The sequence below is a fragment of the Falco rusticolus genome, chromosome 2, assembly GCF_015220075.1.
Source record: "Falco rusticolus isolate bFalRus1 chromosome 2, bFalRus1.pri, whole genome shotgun sequence".
Lineage (NCBI taxonomy): Eukaryota > Metazoa > Chordata > Aves > Falconiformes > Falconidae > Falco > Falco rusticolus.
Window position 1 is genome coordinate 22,560,260 of NC_051188.1, and position 20,658 is coordinate 22,580,917.

Here is a 20,658-nt window from a genome sequence, read left to right on the forward strand (position 1 = left end):
ACAACTACCACAAAACCTTTGCTGTTTTCGTGCTTTGAGTTATCTATTGCTGAGACAGGGAAAAGCTGGTTTCAGCTATGTTTGCTTTCTCTGTGAGAGAGGATCTAATATATTGCTGGTACACACACAGGTCTCTTCCTAGAAAGATGAATTGTCTTACCTGTATGTGGAAAACATTATTGCTTTCACAATCACATAATCCATTGGAGTGATTATGGGTCATAGGTTTCCAACACATCCACCACAGCAATATTTTCACATTTCTACTAACAAAAACCTCAAAGTTTCACCTTTATAAGAAATGCCAAAATCACTTACTTGCTGTATTCCACTTCCAATCTACCTTAAATGTGACAGCTCACCATACTTAACCGAAGAACTTCCCCACAAACTGCAGGAAGTTTCCTGACAACTACTGCCAACATTATTGAGCTACCCAACACCATTTCTCCACTTACTCTGGAAGGCAGAAAGTCTTTTTTTGTTTTGGTTTGGTTTGGGGTTTTTTTGACATGTGTCTAGAGTCATTGCAAGATTGCTGACACCCCAATTGCAGTCACGGTCACAAAACTTGTAGGGACCAGGTAAAACCACATAAATAGTAGTTAGCCTCATCCTTCAGCCCCAACCACTCTGCATACCACCTCCACTGCTCCAAGCCAAAAGACCTTAGATATGGTGCCTCAAACAGCCAATATTTAGCTTGCCACAAGTCTAAAGGAAAAAGTAGACTTCCAGTTTGCAAACTCTCTCATGTGGTGGAATAGTTCCTGCAATTCCACAGCTACTCTGTAAGCACATTTAATTTATCTGCACTGCAGTACACATTAAAATAATTTCTGTGTAATGTTCATAATCATAAGATCTTTGGACTTCAATTGTGCTGCATAAAGAGAAACTACTTTTCTTGGAGAAAAGGTAAGCATGACTTTGCTTACAGCAGAACAACAGGACTGGGAAATAAAACAGCCTTTGGTAGAAAAAGATATGTGGCCCATTCACTCAGCAGTTCTTCAGAGGGAAATGAGTGTTCACAGCACTATGTGTAGTATTTCCTGGATTGATACTTAATTCTGGGTAGATCCTGCCCACTTAAGGAACAGCTTTAATCAGACTCTGAGGGATTTACTACCCTGTGGGGTTTTTATGTGTGTCAGAGCGAGCTGTGTGTTGGTTTTTTCTTCAGGTAACGAACTACCTCAGTTTTCTGGTTTTTTGCTCCCTTTCAGTTTCCAGATTATTAAAATTTAACAGTGGAAGTATGGACCTTGTGTTGGAAACATTAATCTTCAGACTTAATTTTTCTCTATTGCATGTTTACCTGCTAGAAGGTTCACCTTCCACCTCCCACAATGCAAAATGGTAAGATCAAATCTGAAAGGGACACCACTGCTCCTTCCAGCTCCACTAGAGGACTCTTCAAAATCCTCCCTCTGGAGTCACCTCAGAAGACTTTAACAGCACAACACCATGAGGAGCTCTCTGGCCTGGAATCATCCTCTATTTATATATTTCCAATATTGGATTAAAATTCCCAGAGGACTCTGCTGAAATCTCTAACTGGCATTGCATAGAGCAAAAGCCTACATGATTAATATTTGTCCCTTGTCTAGCCAGTAGTGAAATTTTCCAAAGTTTTCTCCCTTGCAAGCTATTTCCTTGCCTGTGTTAGAGAGGCCTTGGGCAATATTGTGTTTCCTCATGCAAAGTCTCAAAAAAAGATGTATATCTTCTTTTTTATATTTCAGAGGTGGGTGGGTTATTGCAATTCTGAGACAAAGAAAAAAAAAACCAACAACTTTTTCTTCTAAGTGTTTTGGTTTTAGTTAGTATGAGCTGAGATATTTTCAGACTGACTTCCCTTTCAAAAATAAGGCGATTTCTGGCCATTGCTTTATGAGGGTCTGATTGATTCAGCCCTCCCCTTAATCCTGTTACAGGTGAGTGAGGTAAGAGGCATCTCCCAGAGCCATGGGGATCTGCTTCTGGCCAGCAGCTTCCCTCCCTGAAGCATGCTGTGGCACAGCCGTTCTGTAACCCTTCCTTCAGCACTCCTGCCATCTTCAGGTGTCCCTTCTCCTGTCCAGTCCCCACGCACTTGATTCCTAGTCCTTATTCCTCTGTTTCCTCCTCCATTTCCCTAGCCTGCCCCAAGCACCGCCATCTGCTCAGGCTTTTCCAGCTCTCAGAACACAAACAGAGATGGAGGAATAGGAGGTTTTTCTCCCCAGGATGGTTTGCTCGTCACAGTCCTGTTCCAGCTTTCTCCCCCTGTCCCTCACACTTCACTTTGTGTGGAGAATTGCAACAGAGGGGGAACATCTCCTAAAATAAAGCTCAGACGACAGCTCAAATAGCCCAAAGCAGAGCAGGTGATGTGATACCTCAGTACAGCAAGTCAGGTACCAGGGAGGTGCTGAGCAAGACACCACAGCCCCTCAGCTCAGTGAAGCCCCATGTCCCCTTCCCCTATCTGTGACCTCAGGCAGCCCGAGGGAACAGCACGCCCACAGGCCAGGGTGGCAGGCCACCGCTGCCACAGGATCCCGGACAGCAGGGACACCTCCGCTTGGGCTGCAGATGCCTGGGCTTTGGGGCAGGTGGTAGGGAGCGTGCAGCAAGACGCTGGGTGCATAAGAACGCCCTGGCCTGGGCCAGGGGCCAGCTGGCACCGTGCGGTCCCGTCCGCTCCTCTGGCAAGGCAGGGACACAAACCAGAACTGCCGGGTAGGACCTTGGCCTGGGACATGACATGGCACCTGGAAAAGCTCCCTGGGGAAGCAGCTGAGCCCTTAGGTCCCTACAGCCCCAGAAGGGCTGTGCTGTGGAAGGACCCAGAGTTAGGCCTTTTGGGCCTTCACACCGGGCAGCAACGGGGGTGCTCTGCTCTCTGGTGCATGAGGTAACGCAGCCGGGGCCTGGGCCGCTCCCGGGACAAGGCTCTCGGGTGCGGGGAAACTGGCGCTGTGCGGCTCTGCGGGCGGAAGGGCGGCCGCGGCCCCCGCGGGCTGTGCGTGCAGGGCGGCGGGACGGCGCCCCGCCACACCGCGCATGCGCCCGCCCGGCGCCCGCCCCTAGGCCCTGCGGCCGGCGGGAGGGAGGCGGGAGCGGGGCTCGGGCGGGGGACGTTCCCCGCTGGGAGCCGGTGCCGGGCCCTCCCGCATGGCCGGCGAGCGGGCGGCGGGGGGCGCGCAGGAGGGCGGGGGTGCTGCGCGCGCGTCCCCGCCCGCCGCCGGCGGCAGCAGCGGGAGCGCGCGCCCTGCCTGCCGTTTCATCTGCTCCTTCCCCGACTGCGACGCCGCCTTCAACAAGGCCTGGAGGCTGGACGCCCACCTCTGCCGGCACACGGGCGAGGTGAGCCCGGCCGGAGCTGGGCCGCCGGCGGCGGGGCTGAGGCGCGGGGCTGCCGCTCGGGGTCCCGTCGGCAGGGGGTGGGGGATGGGGGATGGGATGGGATGGGATGGGGGGGGGGGGGTGTGACTGAGGCGCGGGGCGGCGGGCGGGGGGCGGCCTGCGCGTCTCGGGGCCGGAGCTCGCCCGGGGGCCCTGCCGGCGTTGGCCCCCTGGGGGGGCTCGGGTGCCCGGCGTCGCCTCATGACGGCGGCCGTCGCGCCGTGGGGGTCGGTGGGTTGTGCCTGCAATCCCGCCGCCGGGGCGGCCTGCTGAAGGGAGGCAGCCTTCTGGAAACAGCCCGGCCCCGGCGGCTGTCACCGCCTCAGAGCAGCCCTCTCCCCTCCAGAGGCCGTATGTCTGCGATTACGATGGCTGTGGTAAAGGTTTCACCAGAGATTTCCACCGCGCTCGACACCTTCTTACGCACACCGGGGAAAAGCCGTTCGAGTAAGGCCGAACTTCTTCAAGTGGGTTACGCTTGTCCTCATGGAGATGCAGGGGAGTTACAACCGATGTGAGGGTGGTATAGAGCTGCAAGCCTGGTTCTGGTATCATGTGTAGTGCTGTAACAGCCTGCGAGACGTGGGGAATCTCCTGAGCCTAAAACTCCTGTCTGGCAGTGATCCGTTATAGATGCTTAAAGGAAGGGGCAGATCTCTCCCTAGAATGCAGAGTTAAAAGAAGGATGGGCAGTTATCTCCTGTTACTAAGCCCTTAATAGCTGCATGTCATGGATTAGGAGCTGGGAATTCCTATGTGTTTTATTGAAAATCTCTTATGCTGTGTTTTCATGTGGCTTTTGATTGTAACTTAGCCTCTGGCTTTTTTGTGTCTTTAAAGCAAATTTTTATATTTGGGTTGTGAGTTTCAGTTATTCCTCATGTATTCCTCTTGTGCAATGATTTCTGTATCTGCCAGTGAAACAAGTCACTGATAATAAAAAATGCAGTTCATTTGCAGGTGCACAGCTGATGGATGCAATCAGAAATTTGGAACAAAATCAAACTTGAAGAAGCACACTGAGCGCAAGCATCAAAATCAGCAGAAGCAGTATGTGGTGAGTAATTCTCTTTGATACTGTAAAGTGGAAGCTAAACAAGCTCCTTTTTATATCTAGTGAAATACTTAAACTTGTTGTTATGCTGTACTTGTGTGAGTTCAAATACTGTGGCTGGGATTTCAGCAAACACGTGTCAACTGGGCTGTCATTATTTGGCCTCTAATGATAACTTAATTTCCTAAATAGTGCGACTTTGAAGGCTGTAACAAGTCTTTCAGGAAACATCAACAACTTAAAGTTCATCAGTGTCACCACACCAATGAACCTCCCTTCAAGTAGGTGGATAATTTTAATAATGAACTTTTAACAATTCCATTTAAACACTGCAGATGAGAAAAGGTGCCTTTTCTCAACCTTTTGATTGATGTGGCATTTTAAAAAAATGAAATTAATTAATCTGTCATGGCCGCAAGTACATTTCTTGTACTAGTCCTTTGCTCAGTAGCCTGTTTTGAGCAACAATCTTGGTGCTCTGGAACTTGAGCATTCCAGACTTTTTCTTAAGGTCTATTACAGTTTCACAGGAAAAATAAACACACCACACACCCCCAATTTTTTAGTTCACACACTCTGAAATACAGGCATAGGAGCTTGCATGGTAATGAAAAATGCAGCTACCTCTGTTTTCCACTAAAAAGCAGTGGCTTGGCTAACACTGAAGTGAGCAGTAGCTTAAAAAAGGTAGAGGCTTGGACAGCAGTCTGAGAAGCTGTGCCTTGCAACTCTGTTATTTACATGACACATCAGTATAGGTCTGATGAACGCGAAGTTCAGTCTTATTTCTTACAGGTGGAACACACTTAACAGGAGTGTTCTGCTTCAGTGCACTAGTATGGCTGGGTAGCAGGCACAAAAACACTGTCAGTGCTCTGCTGCTGCTGCTCTGGCTGATAGATCTGTACAAGCCACTTAAACCCCTCCACTTTCTGTTTTATGTTTGAAGAGCCTGCTGTGTAGGGATGATATGGGGGCTTGATTCTTTAGCTAAATCTTAACTTGCTGTAGATGTGGAAATTATAGTTTTAACTCACGAGGGGAGCAGAGTCCTGTATTATAAACACATTATGGAATTTACTTTTACAAGGTGGGGCGGAGGGCGGCACAACAGATCTCTAGGCATGGGGAAACCTGGATAATTTTGTCCACCTTAATTGTTCTTGACTGAAAGAACAAAATACAAGTGGATGCAGTGAAAGAAATTAAACTAGTGGGTTTTATACCTAGATGTAATAATGAAGGATGTGGAAAGTGCTTTTCTACTCCAAGTCGACTAAAGCGGCATGAGAAGACACATGAAGGTAATACGGTTTTTCTTGCTTCATTTATGTTTTAGCAAGCAAAAAGGACTTCTACCAGTACAGGGAGTATAACAACCATGAAAATATTCTGGGTTTAGTGATCCAGAGAGATTAAAAAAAGAACAGGGGTTTTGAATAGTCAAATGAGATACAGTTGCAAGGCACTGCAGTCTTCACTTACAGTGTACTTGTGGCAGGCTGAACAGAGTTTGGGATTCCTCCAGTCACTTTTTTTAATGTGCTTCCTTGTCAATAATTGGTCTTCTGGGCAAGGGCTAATGGTTAAGGCACTAGCTTACACCTCTAGAGGTTAGGATCAGTTGCCAGTTCTGCCACAAATTTCCTATGGAGCCTTTGCAAAACATGTAGACTTGCATTTTTAAAGTTATTAATGTACCGGTGTATAAAGGTATGTGAGTGGAATCATCAGGGGGTTTGAGCTATGTTTGAGCTAATCCTGCTATACTCCTATCCATTCTTCCAGTACTATTGACAGCTAACCTGCTTCCCAGTGTTAGAAAAAAAAACAAACCCAAGGGACTAGGAAGAGTATCCAAAAAGCTGTGATTCATATTATTATGTTCCGTTTTTAAGACATGAACTTGTTCATAGTTGTTTGACCTTTCCAGTCCTAGGATTTAAATAGTGTTGCCTTTCTGTGGTTCATTTAAAAACTATCCTGTCTGCTTGATAGAATGGTAGAGTCTCTTTAGACTCTGGAATACCACTGTATGGTCAAGATCTTTTTTTGGGTTTTTTGTTTGTTTTTAATATGTGATAGAAATATTTACACAGAAATAACATGTTACCAGTTATTTGCATCTATTTGAGTGAAAGTGAGGAAGTAGCTTTACTGAAGCAAGGAGGGAGAGAGTTTCATAAAATCATTCAGGCTAGAAAGGACCTCTGAAAGTGATCTGATCCAGATCCCTACTCCTCTGCTTAAGGCAGAGTCAGACCAGGTTGCTGAGGTCTACATGAAGTTTTGAATGTTTCCAGGGTTAGGGATTCCACAGCCCCTCTGGACAACTTGTGTCAGTGATATGAGGTTTCCTCGTTAAACCTGTTAGGATTTTCTCATGTTCTGATTTGTGTTCAGAACGCTTGTCTCATCACCATGCAGTATGGCAGGAGAGGAGGAATACTGGCTTTTTATTTTCAAACTCCAGAAGTGGAGTTACCCCATGTAAAACTGGACCATGTTTGTCAAAACCTTTGCGATTGTAAACATCTGTCCTGTCCAACAGGCTATGCATGCAAGAAAGAAAATTGCTCATACACTGGAAAAACTTGGACAGAGCTTCTGAAACATAATAGAGAAAGTCATACAGGTAAACTCCAAATGCTTTAGTAAACAGAACTTAACTTTTGATAGATAGGAAAAAACCTGCTATTTTGAAGAGGAGTCCTTACTGAACTCATTTCTTCAACTTGTTGTGCCTAGACAAACTTGTTTACTAACACTTTATCAGTAAAATGGTTGTCAGTCTGGCTAGACCTTTAACTGATGAAAATGCTGCTCAGTATACTAACTTTGCTTTGTGATCCTGTTGATGGAAAACTGTATAATACAGGATTTCAGATCTGGATAATTCGTGCTGCATTAATCTCTTCCAGTCTCTGAGTTGCTTGCATTTCGTGTGGATTTTAGCATTGTTCTAGAGGACTACTAGGGTTTGATTCTGAGCTCCTGTAAGCAGCTGTTAACTTATACTCTGCCTGTCTGTCTCCCACTCAGAGTCAATAGTTTGCAGTGAGTGTCACAAAACCTTTAAACGGAAAGATTACCTCAAGCAGCATCAAAAAACACATGCTGTGGAGAGGGAAGTCTGCCGATGCCCAAGAGAAGGATGTGGGAGAACTTACACAACTGTATTTAATCTTCAAAGCCATATCCTCTCTTTTCATGAGGAGAAAAAACCATTCTCTTGTGATTATCCAGACTGTGGAAGAGTGTTTGCAATGAAGGTATATATTTTTTAAACTCTTCAAATCTAAATCACATAATCTGAAAGAATAAATGTAACTTTTTTTTTCCCTCTGCCCTTTGTAACTGTAGCAGAGCCTAGCAAGGCATGCGGTTGTACATGATCCTGAAAAGAGAAAGCTGAACTTGAAAGTAAGTTAATACTCTTGAAAAAGTCTTCTCAACCATACCCTGTCACTTCAGAGGAGGGTAAACATTATGTGTTTTAGAATGTGACTTAAAGTCAGAAAAAGGCCAGTGATCCACTTAATTTGGAAGATTCTTGATTTCTGAAGCTCCTTTAAATAATGCAGTGCTGGCCTATTCATTGATTTCTTCTTTCCCCACCACATTAGTAGTCTTTGCTCCATAGATATGTTAAGTTGCTAATTCTGGATTTATTTCTGCCAGGCAAAGCGTTCTTATCCTAAGAGGAGCTTAGCCTCTCGCCTGAGTGGCTACATTCCTCCTAAAACACAGCCAGGAAAGGATGCAGTTGTGACAGAAAGCAAGACAATGGATAAACCCATGGAAAATGAAATACCAGCTGTTGAAATTCTGACTCTGCAGTAAAGGTTAATGGAGACAACATTCTTCATGGAATGACCAGCACAAAGCTCAACAGTAATTTATTTAAAAATAAAAAAACAACCACAAAACTATAAACAATAAAGTTAATGTTGTTTACACCTTTTCATAAAGTCACGGATGCAACTCATTTAACTTCAAATCTTCATTTTCATCTTTCTTTACTGTACTGTTTTTCTGTCTTCCATCTTCCGGTATACTTTCAACTCTTTGTCAGACATATGTCTGAAAATACAGGTACTAACTCCTTCTCTAGTAACTTTTGGCTTGGAAAGATAGGTGGCTTTCTCCGACACAGTCTCCAAAATCTTATCAAAAAGCATGAACTAAAACAAAGGAGAAAAATAGGACTAAATGCACAAACACATGTAGAGAACAGCCTGAAATATTTTTCTAATGGCACAGGTTTAGCTATTAGTTGAAACAAGCTAGCTGCTTTAAGCAGTTCAGTTTGTCCTCTCCTAACCATTTGTTCTTTACTCATAAGCAGGTTTAGGAAAGTCACCAGAGGGATTCAGCCATTTCCTAGCACTTGGGTTGAATTTGTGACTTGCCTCGTTTTGCTGTTTAAAGGTGTCTGTGAAAGCGGACTGCATCTGACTCTCATCTCCACCCTCCTCTTCCACTAGATTCAGGCATATTATTAAAGGGCTTCCCTCTTAAGGGCAGTATTGTTCTAAGGTTATAGCAGAATGTGGTAATATTGAACTGAGTGGTGCACTGCCTTCATATAACAAGCTGAACACTTAAGCTCGTGATTAAGCTTTTAAATTTAAGGACAACCTAAATCTGGACCGTGTCATGAAATGTCCTGCTCCCTCCCATAGCCAGTTCTTCCTCCTGCTACTCTTTCCCTGTGAATTCAACCAACTTCCTATAAAAAGTTTTGTTCCTTTTGGATGAAGTGATAACACAATTTTTTCCAGCAACTTGTAGAGAGAACGAAGGAAACCTAATTCACTACACACATTAAAAGGGGGGGAAAAAATTGCTTACACGGAATCTTTATAAAAAAAGACATCTATGCAATGACAAGTCTCAAGGCCCTGCATTTATATTGGTGAGCAAGTTGCCACCAGCTCCCTAACATTTTTATAGATGTTTACTTTTCCAGTCTTCTAGTCTTACTAACTTTAGCCCCAGTTGCACAAATGGATATTCAGAAGGACAGTTAGGTTATTCAAATAAACCAACTAAAATACAGCACAATTTTTTTTAAACCATACCATTAAACTTTTCTGTGGGTGAACTGGCTTAAGGCATAGACAGGAAAATTTCACCAGCCCAGTTAATAAGGTGGTTGCTGCAAAGGAGTAGGAAGTGCTCAGACTTCACTGTCAACGTCAGTATTACAACTTTTCTTAGTTCTTAAGAAAGCATCGTATTTGAATTGCCTCCACGGCACTACTTTTCTAGAACAGTGGTGTTTGAACAGATGTAGCTTAAGGTGAGGCAACCACTACCTTCACAGGACCTAGACCTTCACTTATTTTAGCAGTACATGATATACTAAAAGACCATGGCAGTACTGAACGGCGGAAGTTAATATTAAGTAAAGCTAGATAATGAAATTGATTGGTCCAACCTTCAGGAGTCCACTTACCATGTCTGTATTGCTATCTTTTGCTTGCCGGATGGTAACTTTGACATGGTATTTCTTTTCAATCCACTGTGTTATTTGTTTTGTCTTGGTCTCTAAGTCATTCTTGGCAATAGCTGAAGAAAAGGATAACTCCTTCTGAACCACCCCTGTTTAAAACAGAACTAAAACTGTTGGCTTAACATCTGACAAACCTGTGTTACTTGCTTTCTTCCAACAGCTTATGGTGCTTTGTCTACTTAACACCCTTCCCCATGCTGCTTTCCCATACACAAAGCATCCCGTCTCGTCTCAGCATGCACTACACTCACCTTAGAAGGTGGCTACTTGGTATCTCACACTTGCTGACCTAATTGGGAGACTGAGTTGCATGCCTGAGGCACGCAGGGAAGTCTCTTCATGGTCAGAAGAAAGTGTTTTTATTTTAGTTAACAGTTTTGTTCATACCACCCACAGTGCAGGTCTAACAAAGATAAACAGGTAAGCATTGCGTCTGGAATTAGAGACTTAGTGTGTAAATTCCTACGTTCTGTGCGTAGTATAGCTAAATGCAGAAGATCTGAAGTTAGATAGCTCTTCACCTTGAGCCCATTTTCTTGACTGGTGAAGTGCAATATTGAACTGGAAGTACAATGCCTTGTAATATATTTGAAAAATTTGTGGTCTCTTCCTCCTTAAAGATTCTCTAAAGTAGTTACTATTTGCATAATCTTTTTGTAGTTGCTTGGAACAGAAAAACTCACTACCATGATAGTACCGTCCTCTAAATCAGAACTCTACCCAAAGCACAGATACTTTCGTTAGTGCGAGGATAAGGAAAGAGGATACAAGGTCAGATGCCTTTTTTAAAACCTCTCTGTCAAACTCAGTTTGTTAACTGCTGGAGCAGGGCTGACTTAAGAAAAAACACTAAAAAAGCATTCAATATTGAAAAAGTGGTTCTCTTAGTCAGTAGAAGAAAGGGCTCCAGACTTTGTCTTCCTAGCAGCAAGCCAGGAAGAGAATGTTTCATTGACTACTGGTGACAAAATTATGTAATTGTATTGATGTATCTGCTGCTCAGTTTGTAAAAACTGCCTGTTGCTTTATGCCTTAGTAATAGAACAGAAATTCAGTGTACCAGCATCTAGTTATATTCACGTGTATATATATATATATATATATGTATATTAAAAAAAAAAAAAAAAAAAAAGCCAGCAGATGCCAAAATAGTAAATCCTGAGAAGGCAATAGAAGGCTTCTCTGGAAGACTAGACTAATCCAAAATTTTATTTTTACCACTGCAAATCCTTAATAGCCTGGACTGCAGTGACATTGCTTTGGATTTACACAAATGCAAGTAAGAGGATTCATCTGCTGGAACCACTTTTAATGCAGCATTTTTCAAAGCGCTCAGTGTTGTAGTGTCAACAATGTACGTACCTGGGTTTGAATTTTTTTTTTTCTTTGCACGTTTAAGCTGTTCTTCGTGAATCTGCTGCCCAGTCATTAGTCTGTATACAGGAGGTTCTGCATTCTCATGAAGAAGAACTAGTTTCAGGTCATGTTGATCCATAAGTTTGAGTGCTTCTGCTCGGTGCATATTTCCCAAGCTCTCTCCATCCTGGTTGATGACATGCAAAATCCGATAGGGAATTCTTCGCCCAACACTTCCAAATGCTGTTTTCTTTTTTGTTTCCATGTGAGATTTTTCAGCTGTACAAAATGGTTGAGGAAGTCCAAACACAGTTGACTTTCTAGGGTCAGGTACCACCATCCAGAATGGAGAAAATACCCTCTTTTGCAGTGTTTGTGTCAGAAAAGTACCAAAGAATCTTTCTGCATATCTCTTCTGATTTCTAGTTGCTTGACATAAAAGTTTCATTGTGCAAAAGGCAGTCATTCTGAGGGAGCAGGGAATAAGAAAAAACAAGTTACCTCTATCAGTCTGATGCTTCTAGTTATATTAGAAAGATTTTATTCCAGTTCAGTAAACACCAGTCCTTAAAACTCTTTTGAAAAGATTTATGGTGTTACTGTGCGGAATGAGCAATCAACAGTAATTTTACAATAAACAGAGAGAGGGCTTTAACCCAGAGAGTCGTGAGAGAGGAACAAAATTTATAAAGAGTTGATGTTACCTTCAGAAAGCATGCACCTAAGTATTATTTTGCCAGAATCATCTAATAGAAACACCAACGATGGTATTTTTATTATTCTTGAATGATGAAAAAAGCTTGCAGGAAAAAAAAAAAAATCAGAAAAACAAACACAGGTAAGATTTGCCTGCAACACATGGACTGGCAAATAAGCAACAGATTCACATGCCTAAGATCCCCACTTGCAAATTAAAATTTAGATAAACTGTCACAGGCATCTATCCCAGCATGGTATTCGTGAGGCTATAAACTTTCAAAACAAGCCTCAAAAGCACAGAATGGTCAGGGTTGGAGGGGACCTCTGGAGATCATCTGGTCCAACCCCCTGCTAAAGCAGGTTCTCCTAGGTCAGGTTGCACAGAGTCACATCCAGGTGGGTTTTGAACGTCTCCAGAGAAGGAGAGTCCACAGCCTCTCTGGGCAGCCTCTTCCAGTGCTCCGTCACCCTCAAAGGAAAGTTCTTCCTCATATTCAGATGGAACTACCTGCGTTGCAGTTTGTGCCCATTGCCCCTTGTCCTGTCACTGGGCACCACTGAAAAGAGCCTGGCCCCATCCTCCTGACATTCACCCTCAAGGTATTAGAAGACATTGATAAGGTCCCCTCTCAGTCTTCTCTTCTCCAGGCTGAACAGGCCCAACTCCCTCAGCCTGTCCTCATAAGAGAGATGCTCCAGACCCCTAAATATACGAGTGCTTGAAATCTGAAGACTCATGACACTAATCTGTGAGGCATTTATTCCATTATATTTGCCCCCTCATTCTTCCCTGGTTCATGGAACTTCCCCGGGAATTTTGGTGCACCTGACCAGTATTTGCATTTTGTTCACAACTTTAGAAACCGCCCATCTTTTAACAGCTGTAAAAACTTTAGAAATAAAGAGCAAACTGTCAAGCATTATCTACAGTTTTGGTATTCCACATTTAAAAGGCAGCAAGTACAGGAAAAGCTAAAGATGGCACAGGAAACCAAAAACGTGTCATTACAAGAGGACTTGACAGGAGCATGACTTCATTTGCCTAAGAAGGTAGTATGTGACTCCACTCTAAAAATATATACATGTATACGTATCTACGTATGACATTGCATAAACATGTCTTCACGTGCATACATGTACCTGGGGAAGATCCCTCTGCATGGAAGCGCTTTACTTCGTGTAACGTAGCATTTCAGTGTGTCCCACTGCACAGCCTGTGCGTTGGCAAGGCCCGCTGACTTTGCTGGGGCTCTAATGCACCGGCAGGCTACAGCTCCCGCACACCGGGAGGTGCGGGAATAGCAACTATCCCTGCACTCGCAGGACACGTTTGCTGCACGCGTGGGTGCCTCGGTGCCTGCGGCTCCCACGGGGGATGTTTTGCACCTCGCAGGAGCTGCTGCCTCGCGTAAACGCGCGCTGTACAGACGCCGTTTTGGTTTCACGCGTGGGTTTCTGCGGAGCGCCCGGGAGAAGGGCTGTGCGCGGGTGCGCAACACGCCCGGCGCTGCCTGCGCTGCCGGCCGTGCCCGTCGGGGAGCCCGTCCCGTGGGTGCGTGCGGTGTGACCGCCGGTGTCACCCTGCGGACCTCTGCGCGGCGCCCGCGACCCGGCGCGGCTGGTGCGCGGCTGCAGGCGGGCCCTGGGGCGGCAGCACCACGGCCCCGAGCCCGCCGGGGCCTCGGCCCCGCATCGCCCGCGCCCGGCGGCTCTTACCTGCCGGACGGGACGGGCCGAGCCGAGCTGGGCCCTGCCGAGGGCCGAACCTGGGCCACCGGAAGGGGTGGAGCTTGGCCCACCTCTCCCTCTTCCTCTTCCTCCTCCCCCTCCTCCTCTTCCTCTTCCTCCGCCCGCTCCTCCGCCTCCTTCCGCCGCCCGTGCAGGCCTGCGCGGGCTCGCGCGCACGTCCGCGTGCACACCCGCGCGTGGCCCCGTGCGCGCCGCCCCGCGCCCCTCGCCCCACCGCTGCGCCTGCGCGTGCCCAGCACCGCCCCCCCCGTCCCCGCCCCCCAGCGGCCGCGTGCCCGCGCTCACCGCCCGCACGTGCGGTCGACTGCGCGGGGGCGGCTGGCGGCGCGCGGGGTGCGGGGGCGCGCGCCGGGTGTCCCGCGGGCGCACCGCGTGCCGGGGCTCCGCACCCGTAGGGCCGCGCCGCTGCCCCTGCGGCGGTGACAGCGCTGCGGGCCCCGTGCGTGCGGCGCGGCGGGGAGGGCTCTGCAGGGGTCAGCAGCGGGTGCGTTTGCGGCGGCGTGCGGGAGCGCCCCGCAGCCGGGGCCGGTCTGGGTTTGGTCCCGTCTTCGGTGGCCGCTCCGCCCCAGCTCCGCAGGCTCCTTCTTCCAGCTGGGAGGCGGGAGGCCTGGCCTGGGAAGAGAAGCTGCAATTCGTGTGCGGACCTGGGTCCCCAGCCGCGCGTAACGCGCTGAATGAGTAAAACCCTCGGCAGCGGGAGCGGGTGTTGTGCTGTGGGGCGGCATGTGCGGGGCGCGGTGTGCCGAGACCTCGCCAGGAGCCCCGCTGTTGGTGTCCCTTGTGGGATGCTGTTTGGCCAGGCTGAAAGGCTGCCTGTCTTCAGCACTTGGTCCAGAATGAAGCCATGGGAAACAGCTGGGCGGGAGGCCTTGTCTGCTGTCCTTGCTGCTCAAAAATACCAGGACTTTTTAGCTGATTTGCTTTGGGCCATACCCAAGTGACCCTTCTCTCCTTCCTTCCTGCCCAGGAAGAAGAAATGCCATGAAGATCTGAGCTGCATCTGTTTGGTTTGAAAGCCTTTTATTCTTAACTGTGCTCTTAGACCGGTTTAATTCCACACACTGGTTGTTTTGGTACAGTCATTTTGGTACACCCATGCAAAAATGTCTGTCGTTGCTTTGTGCTCTCCATCTTCATGGAAGACACTGTATGGTAATTGTGTGCGAAACCAGAAAACTTTACTAAATTGGTTCACAATCTGAAATTCGTATCGCCTTATTCTCATTAAGGCTCCTTGCCTGCAGTAATGAGTATGGGAAAATACCATTAAGAGAACCAGCCAAAGTAGATGGTGAGCTGTGTTAACAGCCTGGCTGACAACTGTAGCTTCACCTATTCTGTGCAAGTAGCGCCTGGTTTTTCCATCCTCTTTTGTTCCTTTCTTCATTTCACGCAGGCTTTGTGCCTTTACAGTTGTAAGTTCCTTGGGAACAGGGATTGCCATTGCTTGTGTCAGCAGAGTGCCTAAGAAAACAGGATCTCAGTTTGATGCTCTCAAAACATAGATTATTGAAATGCTACAGTATCCAGCTGTGGAGAGCAAAATATTCCACAATAAGAAAAGGTGAGACAAAAAAGGTTTCTACTGCTCTTTTCATGGTCTGGACATCAAGTGTGGAATTTGAATAACCGTGAAGGGAATTTCTGGCAGAGCTGAAGCCTGGAGAGGTACTTTATTTTTCATCCTCAGCTCTGCAATATGCATTAGAGGAGAGCTTGTCAGTAGCCCAGCTTGCAGTTCGCTGCTATTGCCCCTCTGAGAACCATCCTCATAAGGCAGATAATTTTCGGCAGTGTTAGTAGGAGCAATAAAGCTAATAATCCTCTTCACTGTGATAAAAACTACCTGCATAAAAACAAGGTACTTTGGAGTGTGCGACTTGCATTCCTTTTCTCTTCCCTTTATTTAATTCCGTTAAGTTTAAACCTGATGCTTGTTTTACTTCATGCCTTTCTAATTAAATTTAGTGTGCCAAGAAATAGTGCAGCCTTCTCATGCTGTTTGTCCTGAATTAACTTGATCTTTCTGGGGGTTCATTGTACTCTTTTTCCTTGCCCTTTGTCTCATTTGTACTGTTTACACTGTAATTGTCTAGCGGGCATGTTTTTTATATGTGCCTGTCACAGTGGGACTGCAGTCTTAATTATTTGAAAGATACTATCATAATAAATGCAGTTGATAACTTTCTCCCTTCTATTTTGCCTGATGCACATCATCCTCTGCCCACCCCTAACAATATTCTCAGTCATTTATTTGGTTTTTAATTCCTAAATCTGCATCTGTCTTTTTTTCCATTTGACATTTAGTTAACCCAAGCTGGTTAGCAAAGTAGTTATTTTCACTTTATTATTTTTTGTGCCAAATCAAGGCCTGTTCTGCTAGACCTCATGCCAGACTGTAGATAGTTTGTGCCCCAGAGAATTTAAAATGCAAATATATGAGAAGGAGAAAGGATGGTGTATGGAGAGATTTCTTGCCTTCGTACATGAACAGCGTAGTGATCTGCCAATGTGGAAGTTATTCACGTTGTTAATGCAAGACTCGAGATGCTAGTGAGAAGCTTCCTTCACATTCACAACTGATGGGGGGGGGGGGGGGGGAGGGCGTGGTTTGATTGCCTCCCGAGGATGTTGGAAACTGGTTCCAGTCCTTCTGTGTTTTGGGGTCAATCTCCCCGTGAAGCTTTTCGTTCTGGGTACAGTAAACTGCTTGCAATGCCCAGCAGAGAGAGGGAGAATGCACTTAGCTGGATGACAGAGTGCTCACCTGGGGACCCAAGGCTCCAGTTTAGTTTCATTCAGACTTCATCATTCATTTTGTGGGAGGAGGAAGCAAGCTGCTGAAGTGCCTTACGCCTGCACGGAGCTCGTACCTGCTGGCTTTGGGTGGAGGATGGATCTGACTTTGGTTCACAGGGAACATTTTGCTGCTTTCTAAACTGGAGCTGTAATTTCTAATGCCTGGTCAAAAAAATTTCAAGTCCAAACCAAGATCATCAGGATTTTTTACTGATATTGCTGGGTTTCTGTGATGCCCAGGGCTCCTGGTCATGGACCAGTAGCAGCAGGTGGGACAGCAGCTTTTTTAAATCTTATTACTAAATCTGTGATTAGTCTGTTACAGACTTGTGCTTGCAAAAGTCTGAGCATCTGGAGGGCCACTTACCCTGTGCACCTCTGTTTTCCTGTTTTGCTGTATAATTCCCTCCTTCGCAGGGCGTTTCAGTGGGGAAGCTTTGGGAAAGACTTGGAGAGAGTCTCTTTCTCCTCCCCACCCTTGCTCTTTAGCAGCAGCTGGCATGGCTTGCCGCCACCTACCTGCCAGTTATAACTGTGGCCATGTGGCTCTGCAGCCCGCCGGTTCAGAGAGGGGCTGTAACCTCCCCTATGCACTCCTTAGTTTTCCTTTTCCTCTTAGTGTTTGTAAAGGCCTTTAGCATGTAACTCGGATGAAAACCTCCCTTGTGCTGAGCTGAGCATTGCCGTATGGCAGAGAGCACGTCAGAGTAAACACATATTTAAAGGACACAGAAATTCTGGGTGTGTAGTAGGTCCAGATTCATGGATTCTGCAGCAACTCTTTTAATCCTTTTCCATTCTAGCTTTTGAAAGTTGCTTCTTACACACGCTTCCTCTATTTTTATTCTAGCAAGAGACAGCAAAAAATTAAAGCAAACGCAGAAATTCTGTTGAGTGGTAAATGGTCTCTGCTAAGTGGTGCCCTCCACAGAATGTGCGAATACAGTTTAAACAGCTACAGTTTTGTGTGGTTTCTGAGATCTGCTCCTGTTACAGGAATTAAATCTTTTGAAGATGCATGCTCTGCTGTTAAATTGCTTGGTCTGATTTACCAAAACCAGGCAAAGAACTGATTTTGTTCCCTGAAAATCAAGGCTGACTGAATTTATTTAAATGTTAATCATAAAGCAAGCCTGTAGGTCCCTGGGGTGAGACACAATTAGAGTTAAAACTTCCCAGTGTAGAAAGGTTTTTAACTGTCTAGTTTTACATCTTGACTGTAGGGAGAGGAGTTTCCACTGTACATCTAAGACATTGTTCTACAGCCTTTGCAAACTGTTGGGTTCAGCTGCAAAGATTTTAAAAGCTGCTTTTGTTGGCAGCCCAGGACACATCCGTGACCTTATTAAAGTGGAAGTGAAAGCTCTCCTCTTTTTTTTTTTTTTTTTTTGCGACAGTAAATCTACTAATTTTACAGTCAGTTGAACAGCAATAGATTAATTTGTTTAAAGTCTGCATTCACAAAGAAAACGTGAACTTCGCTGCCTTGAATACCCGAAACTACAGTGCGATATTTAAAGGGTAGAAACTATTACAACTTGCCCTAGAATGGTCCAAGCAGTTCCTTGTCACCTGCTTCTCAGCACAGGTGCTGACCTCCCCGTCTATTCTATCCCTCCTGACAGACTAGCAGCCAGGCTGGGGCTTTGTGTGCAACAGAGAGCGCTTTTCCAATGACTGGGCCTGCCAGTTTTCTTCAGCAACCACAGGAAGCAGAATAAAGAAAAGGTTAAGGGCCACCGCAAGGGTCAGAATGGGTTAAATTTAGTTAACATCAGAGGTTATAGCTTTTAACAAGACCATGAAGGAAACTTATTCGAAGATGCAATTTGTTTCTTCTTTGTCAACCATTATTTTTTTTTACCCTATTGATAGTGACAGCTTAACAAAGTTTTTATATGCCAGGGTTTTCATCCTTTAGAGGATAAAGAACTGTGATGCAAAAAAGAGATGCAGGTGGAAGACTTTATAAAGCCTCCATGATTTTCAGATTGAGGGTTGAAAGTAGGCTCCCTGCGTGGCTAAGTCAAAAATAATTTGTAAATCTTTAAAAAAATACAATTATGGACAGAGAAGTTGCTCCCCTCCCCCCCCCCTCCCCCCAGTGTAACTTGCTAAGAGTAGTATTTTATCAGAGGCTTTACAATCTGACTGGTTTTGTATGTATTTTTTCCCAAGGTAATCTTATTTTCTTTTTTATCTCCCTCTAAAGATGATAAAAGTCAAATGCCCTTAACAGCAGTCTTCATCGTCTCCCTTCAAGATTTTTTAGCATGTAACAGATGATGCTAGTTTTTTGAGGTTTTTTTCCTCCTAATTTAGTGAAGAAGCAAAAACTTCAAAATGCACACAGTGGGTAGCTCCACTGTGAAGGTCTCATTCAGCTTCTCGGAATGCAAAGATGAGTCGAGTTTAAATCTTTCTGAAAAATATTGAAGAAAAATAATGAAAAAAAAGTTCTCTAGGATTTTTCACATGTTTATACACAACAGCATCTTCTGCCAATCCATCTTCAAAATTAATTCATAAAATTACTATTTTTTTCTTGTTTTATTCTGGTACAAAGTAAAGAACTGAAATCAGAATTTAAGACTGATAAGAATTTTTAAGTACAAACTATGCATTTTGATAGTTTGGTGGTGTTTTTTTTTCTTTTTAACATGTTTTCCTGAAGAAAAAAAAACTCTAATGCGATCATCCTGTCTTCCTATCCATCTGTCTTTCTGCAAGTTCTCTTGGCACAGTTTTAATCTCTGGGACGTTTCAGCCCAGCTTGGCAAAGAGATAGGGGCCTCAAACATACTGTACATTTATAATAGCTATAAATATTTATATCTTTCTAAATATATCATATATGTAATAAATAAGTTTTCTGAAAAATCAGTGCTTGAACCGTGGAGACACCCTCAAATTAATGTCTTGTTCTGGCAAAAGAGTTTGTCCGGTTGCCCCGACAGTGTAGGTGTGTGGCTGCCCAGTTCACCCACAGGTGTTACCAGATCAGCTACAGTCAAGGGTGTCTGTTGCCTTGCCAGCCACCCAGGGCACTGTGCAGTGATGTGGGAGGCTGGGGGAGTGCTGCAGGGGGGGATGTAGGGACAGGAGAAGGAGCTAGGACATTTTGAGGAAAGCAGAGATGTGCTGGGGGGATATAGATATCTTTAATTTTGGTATTTGATATTGTAGGTCTGCTGTAGGAGTAATGAAGAACTGTGGGAGTGATTACAGCGGGAGCTGGGAGACAACACGAACCTTGACAATTCAAGTACCAGTTAGTTCAGTGCTCCTGGAACAACTTTTGCTTACTTACAGGAGAGATTCCATCTGATTTGTGGTGTTTCAAGCCTCGGTCACACAGACTGCGATGACTTCAAATTGACTTGCAGTTGTGTTAACTCAGGCTAGCGCTGGGTTCCCGGCTCTACAACTGAGAGCTGGTGTTGCTCTCCAGAGGGCTGGATTAGTCCTTTGAGATGCACATCATCACTTTGACACTTCTGGGAGAGTTCTGTTTGAAATCAATGAGTATGAACTTTTTTGTCGGCATGGAATAAATTCTTCCCTAAGGGACAGCTAGCAGATCTAGGGAAAGTCTGTTCAGCTGACAGGCAGGTGTATTTGTACTGGTGTGGTGTATAGATGTGTATAGACACTTGACTGGCAAAGGACTAGAGAAGGGGAGTAGGGAGCTGGAGAAATACAGGACCTTCTTTGTCCCCAAAGATGGGGAAAATGGCATGATCCAGCCCAAATAGCTGCGGGCTGTGTATCCTCTCTCTTTGGTCCATGCATGCACAGGGGCAGCCTCTGCTGAGGAGGTGGCTTCCTATGGCCTAACTGCAGCGAAAAACAAAGGAGAAAAAGTATGGCTCTCCACAGCCCAGACAAACTGGCCTGGAAAAACACAACAAAATCTCCCACTTACCGTTCTGCTCACAAGCTGCCACCAAAACTCAGCTGTGAGGAGAATATGAGCATCTTTTTAAAAATGTAAAACTGACTTTGCCACCTCTCCCCACTCCACCTTGTAAGCTGCTCTTACAGGCTTTAAAGCATAAATTTCAAAAGCTTCACAAAGGCAGCAGGCATC

General features: G+C 45.4%; 2 protein-coding genes and 1 long non-coding RNA gene across 3 annotated transcripts in view; 2 read left to right on the forward strand and 1 right to left on the reverse strand.

Annotated features, from left to right (window-relative positions):
* The first annotated feature begins 3,087 nt into the window (after positions 1-3,087).
* On the forward strand, positions 3,088-8,418 carry GTF3A (general transcription factor IIIA). The gene is made up of 9 exons (XM_037376736.1): positions 3,088-3,354; positions 3,740-3,840; positions 4,354-4,450; positions 4,640-4,728; positions 5,678-5,751; positions 6,999-7,082; positions 7,490-7,719; positions 7,811-7,870; positions 8,129-8,418. The coding sequence occupies exons 1-9, from the start codon at positions 3,163-3,165 to the stop codon at positions 8,288-8,290; spliced, it is 1,089 nt and encodes a 362-aa protein (XP_037232633.1). The 5' UTR covers positions 3,088-3,162; the 3' UTR covers positions 8,291-8,418.
* MTIF3 (mitochondrial translational initiation factor 3) lies at positions 8,330-13,869 on the reverse strand. The gene is made up of 4 exons (XM_037376737.1): positions 13,737-13,869; positions 11,328-11,788; positions 9,909-10,054; positions 8,330-8,631 (listed from the first exon to the last, which is right to left on the reverse strand). The coding sequence occupies exons 2-4, from the start codon at positions 11,785-11,787 to the stop codon at positions 8,467-8,469; spliced, it is 771 nt and encodes a 256-aa protein (XP_037232634.1). The 5' UTR covers position 11,788; positions 13,737-13,869; the 3' UTR covers positions 8,330-8,466.
* Positions 13,870-14,110: 241 nt separating this feature from the next.
* Positions 14,111-20,658, forward strand: part of LOC119143019 — a 29,099-nt gene continuing 22,551 nt past the window's right edge. Inside the window, exon 1 of the long non-coding RNA XR_005102549.1 lies at positions 14,111-14,776. This is a non-coding gene — a long non-coding RNA (uncharacterized LOC119143019). The remainder of the gene's footprint in view (positions 14,777-20,658) is intronic.

Coding starts and splice junctions, on each gene's coding strand:
- GTF3A (XM_037376736.1), top strand. CDS start 3,163: ATGGCCGGCGAGCGGGCGGCGGGGGGCGCGCAGGAGGGCGGGGGTGCT. Junction 4,729..5,677: donor ACCAATGAACCTCCCTTCAA/GTAGGTGGATAA, acceptor TTTTATACCTAG/ATGTAATAATGAAGGATGTG. Junction 7,083..7,489: donor TAATAGAGAAAGTCATACAG/GTAAACTCCAAA, acceptor TCTCCCACTCAG/AGTCAATAGTTTGCAGTGAG.
- MTIF3 (XM_037376737.1), bottom strand. CDS start 11,787: ATGACTGCCTTTTGCACAATGAAACTTTTATGTCAAGCAACTAGAAAT. Junction 10,055..11,327: donor AAAAAAAAATTCAAACCCAG/GTACGTACATTG, acceptor TGTTTTAAACAG/GGGTGGTTCAGAAGGAGTTA. Junction 8,632..9,908: donor AAGATAGCAATACAGACATG/GTAAGTGGACTC, acceptor CCTTTGTTTTAG/TTCATGCTTTTTGATAAGAT.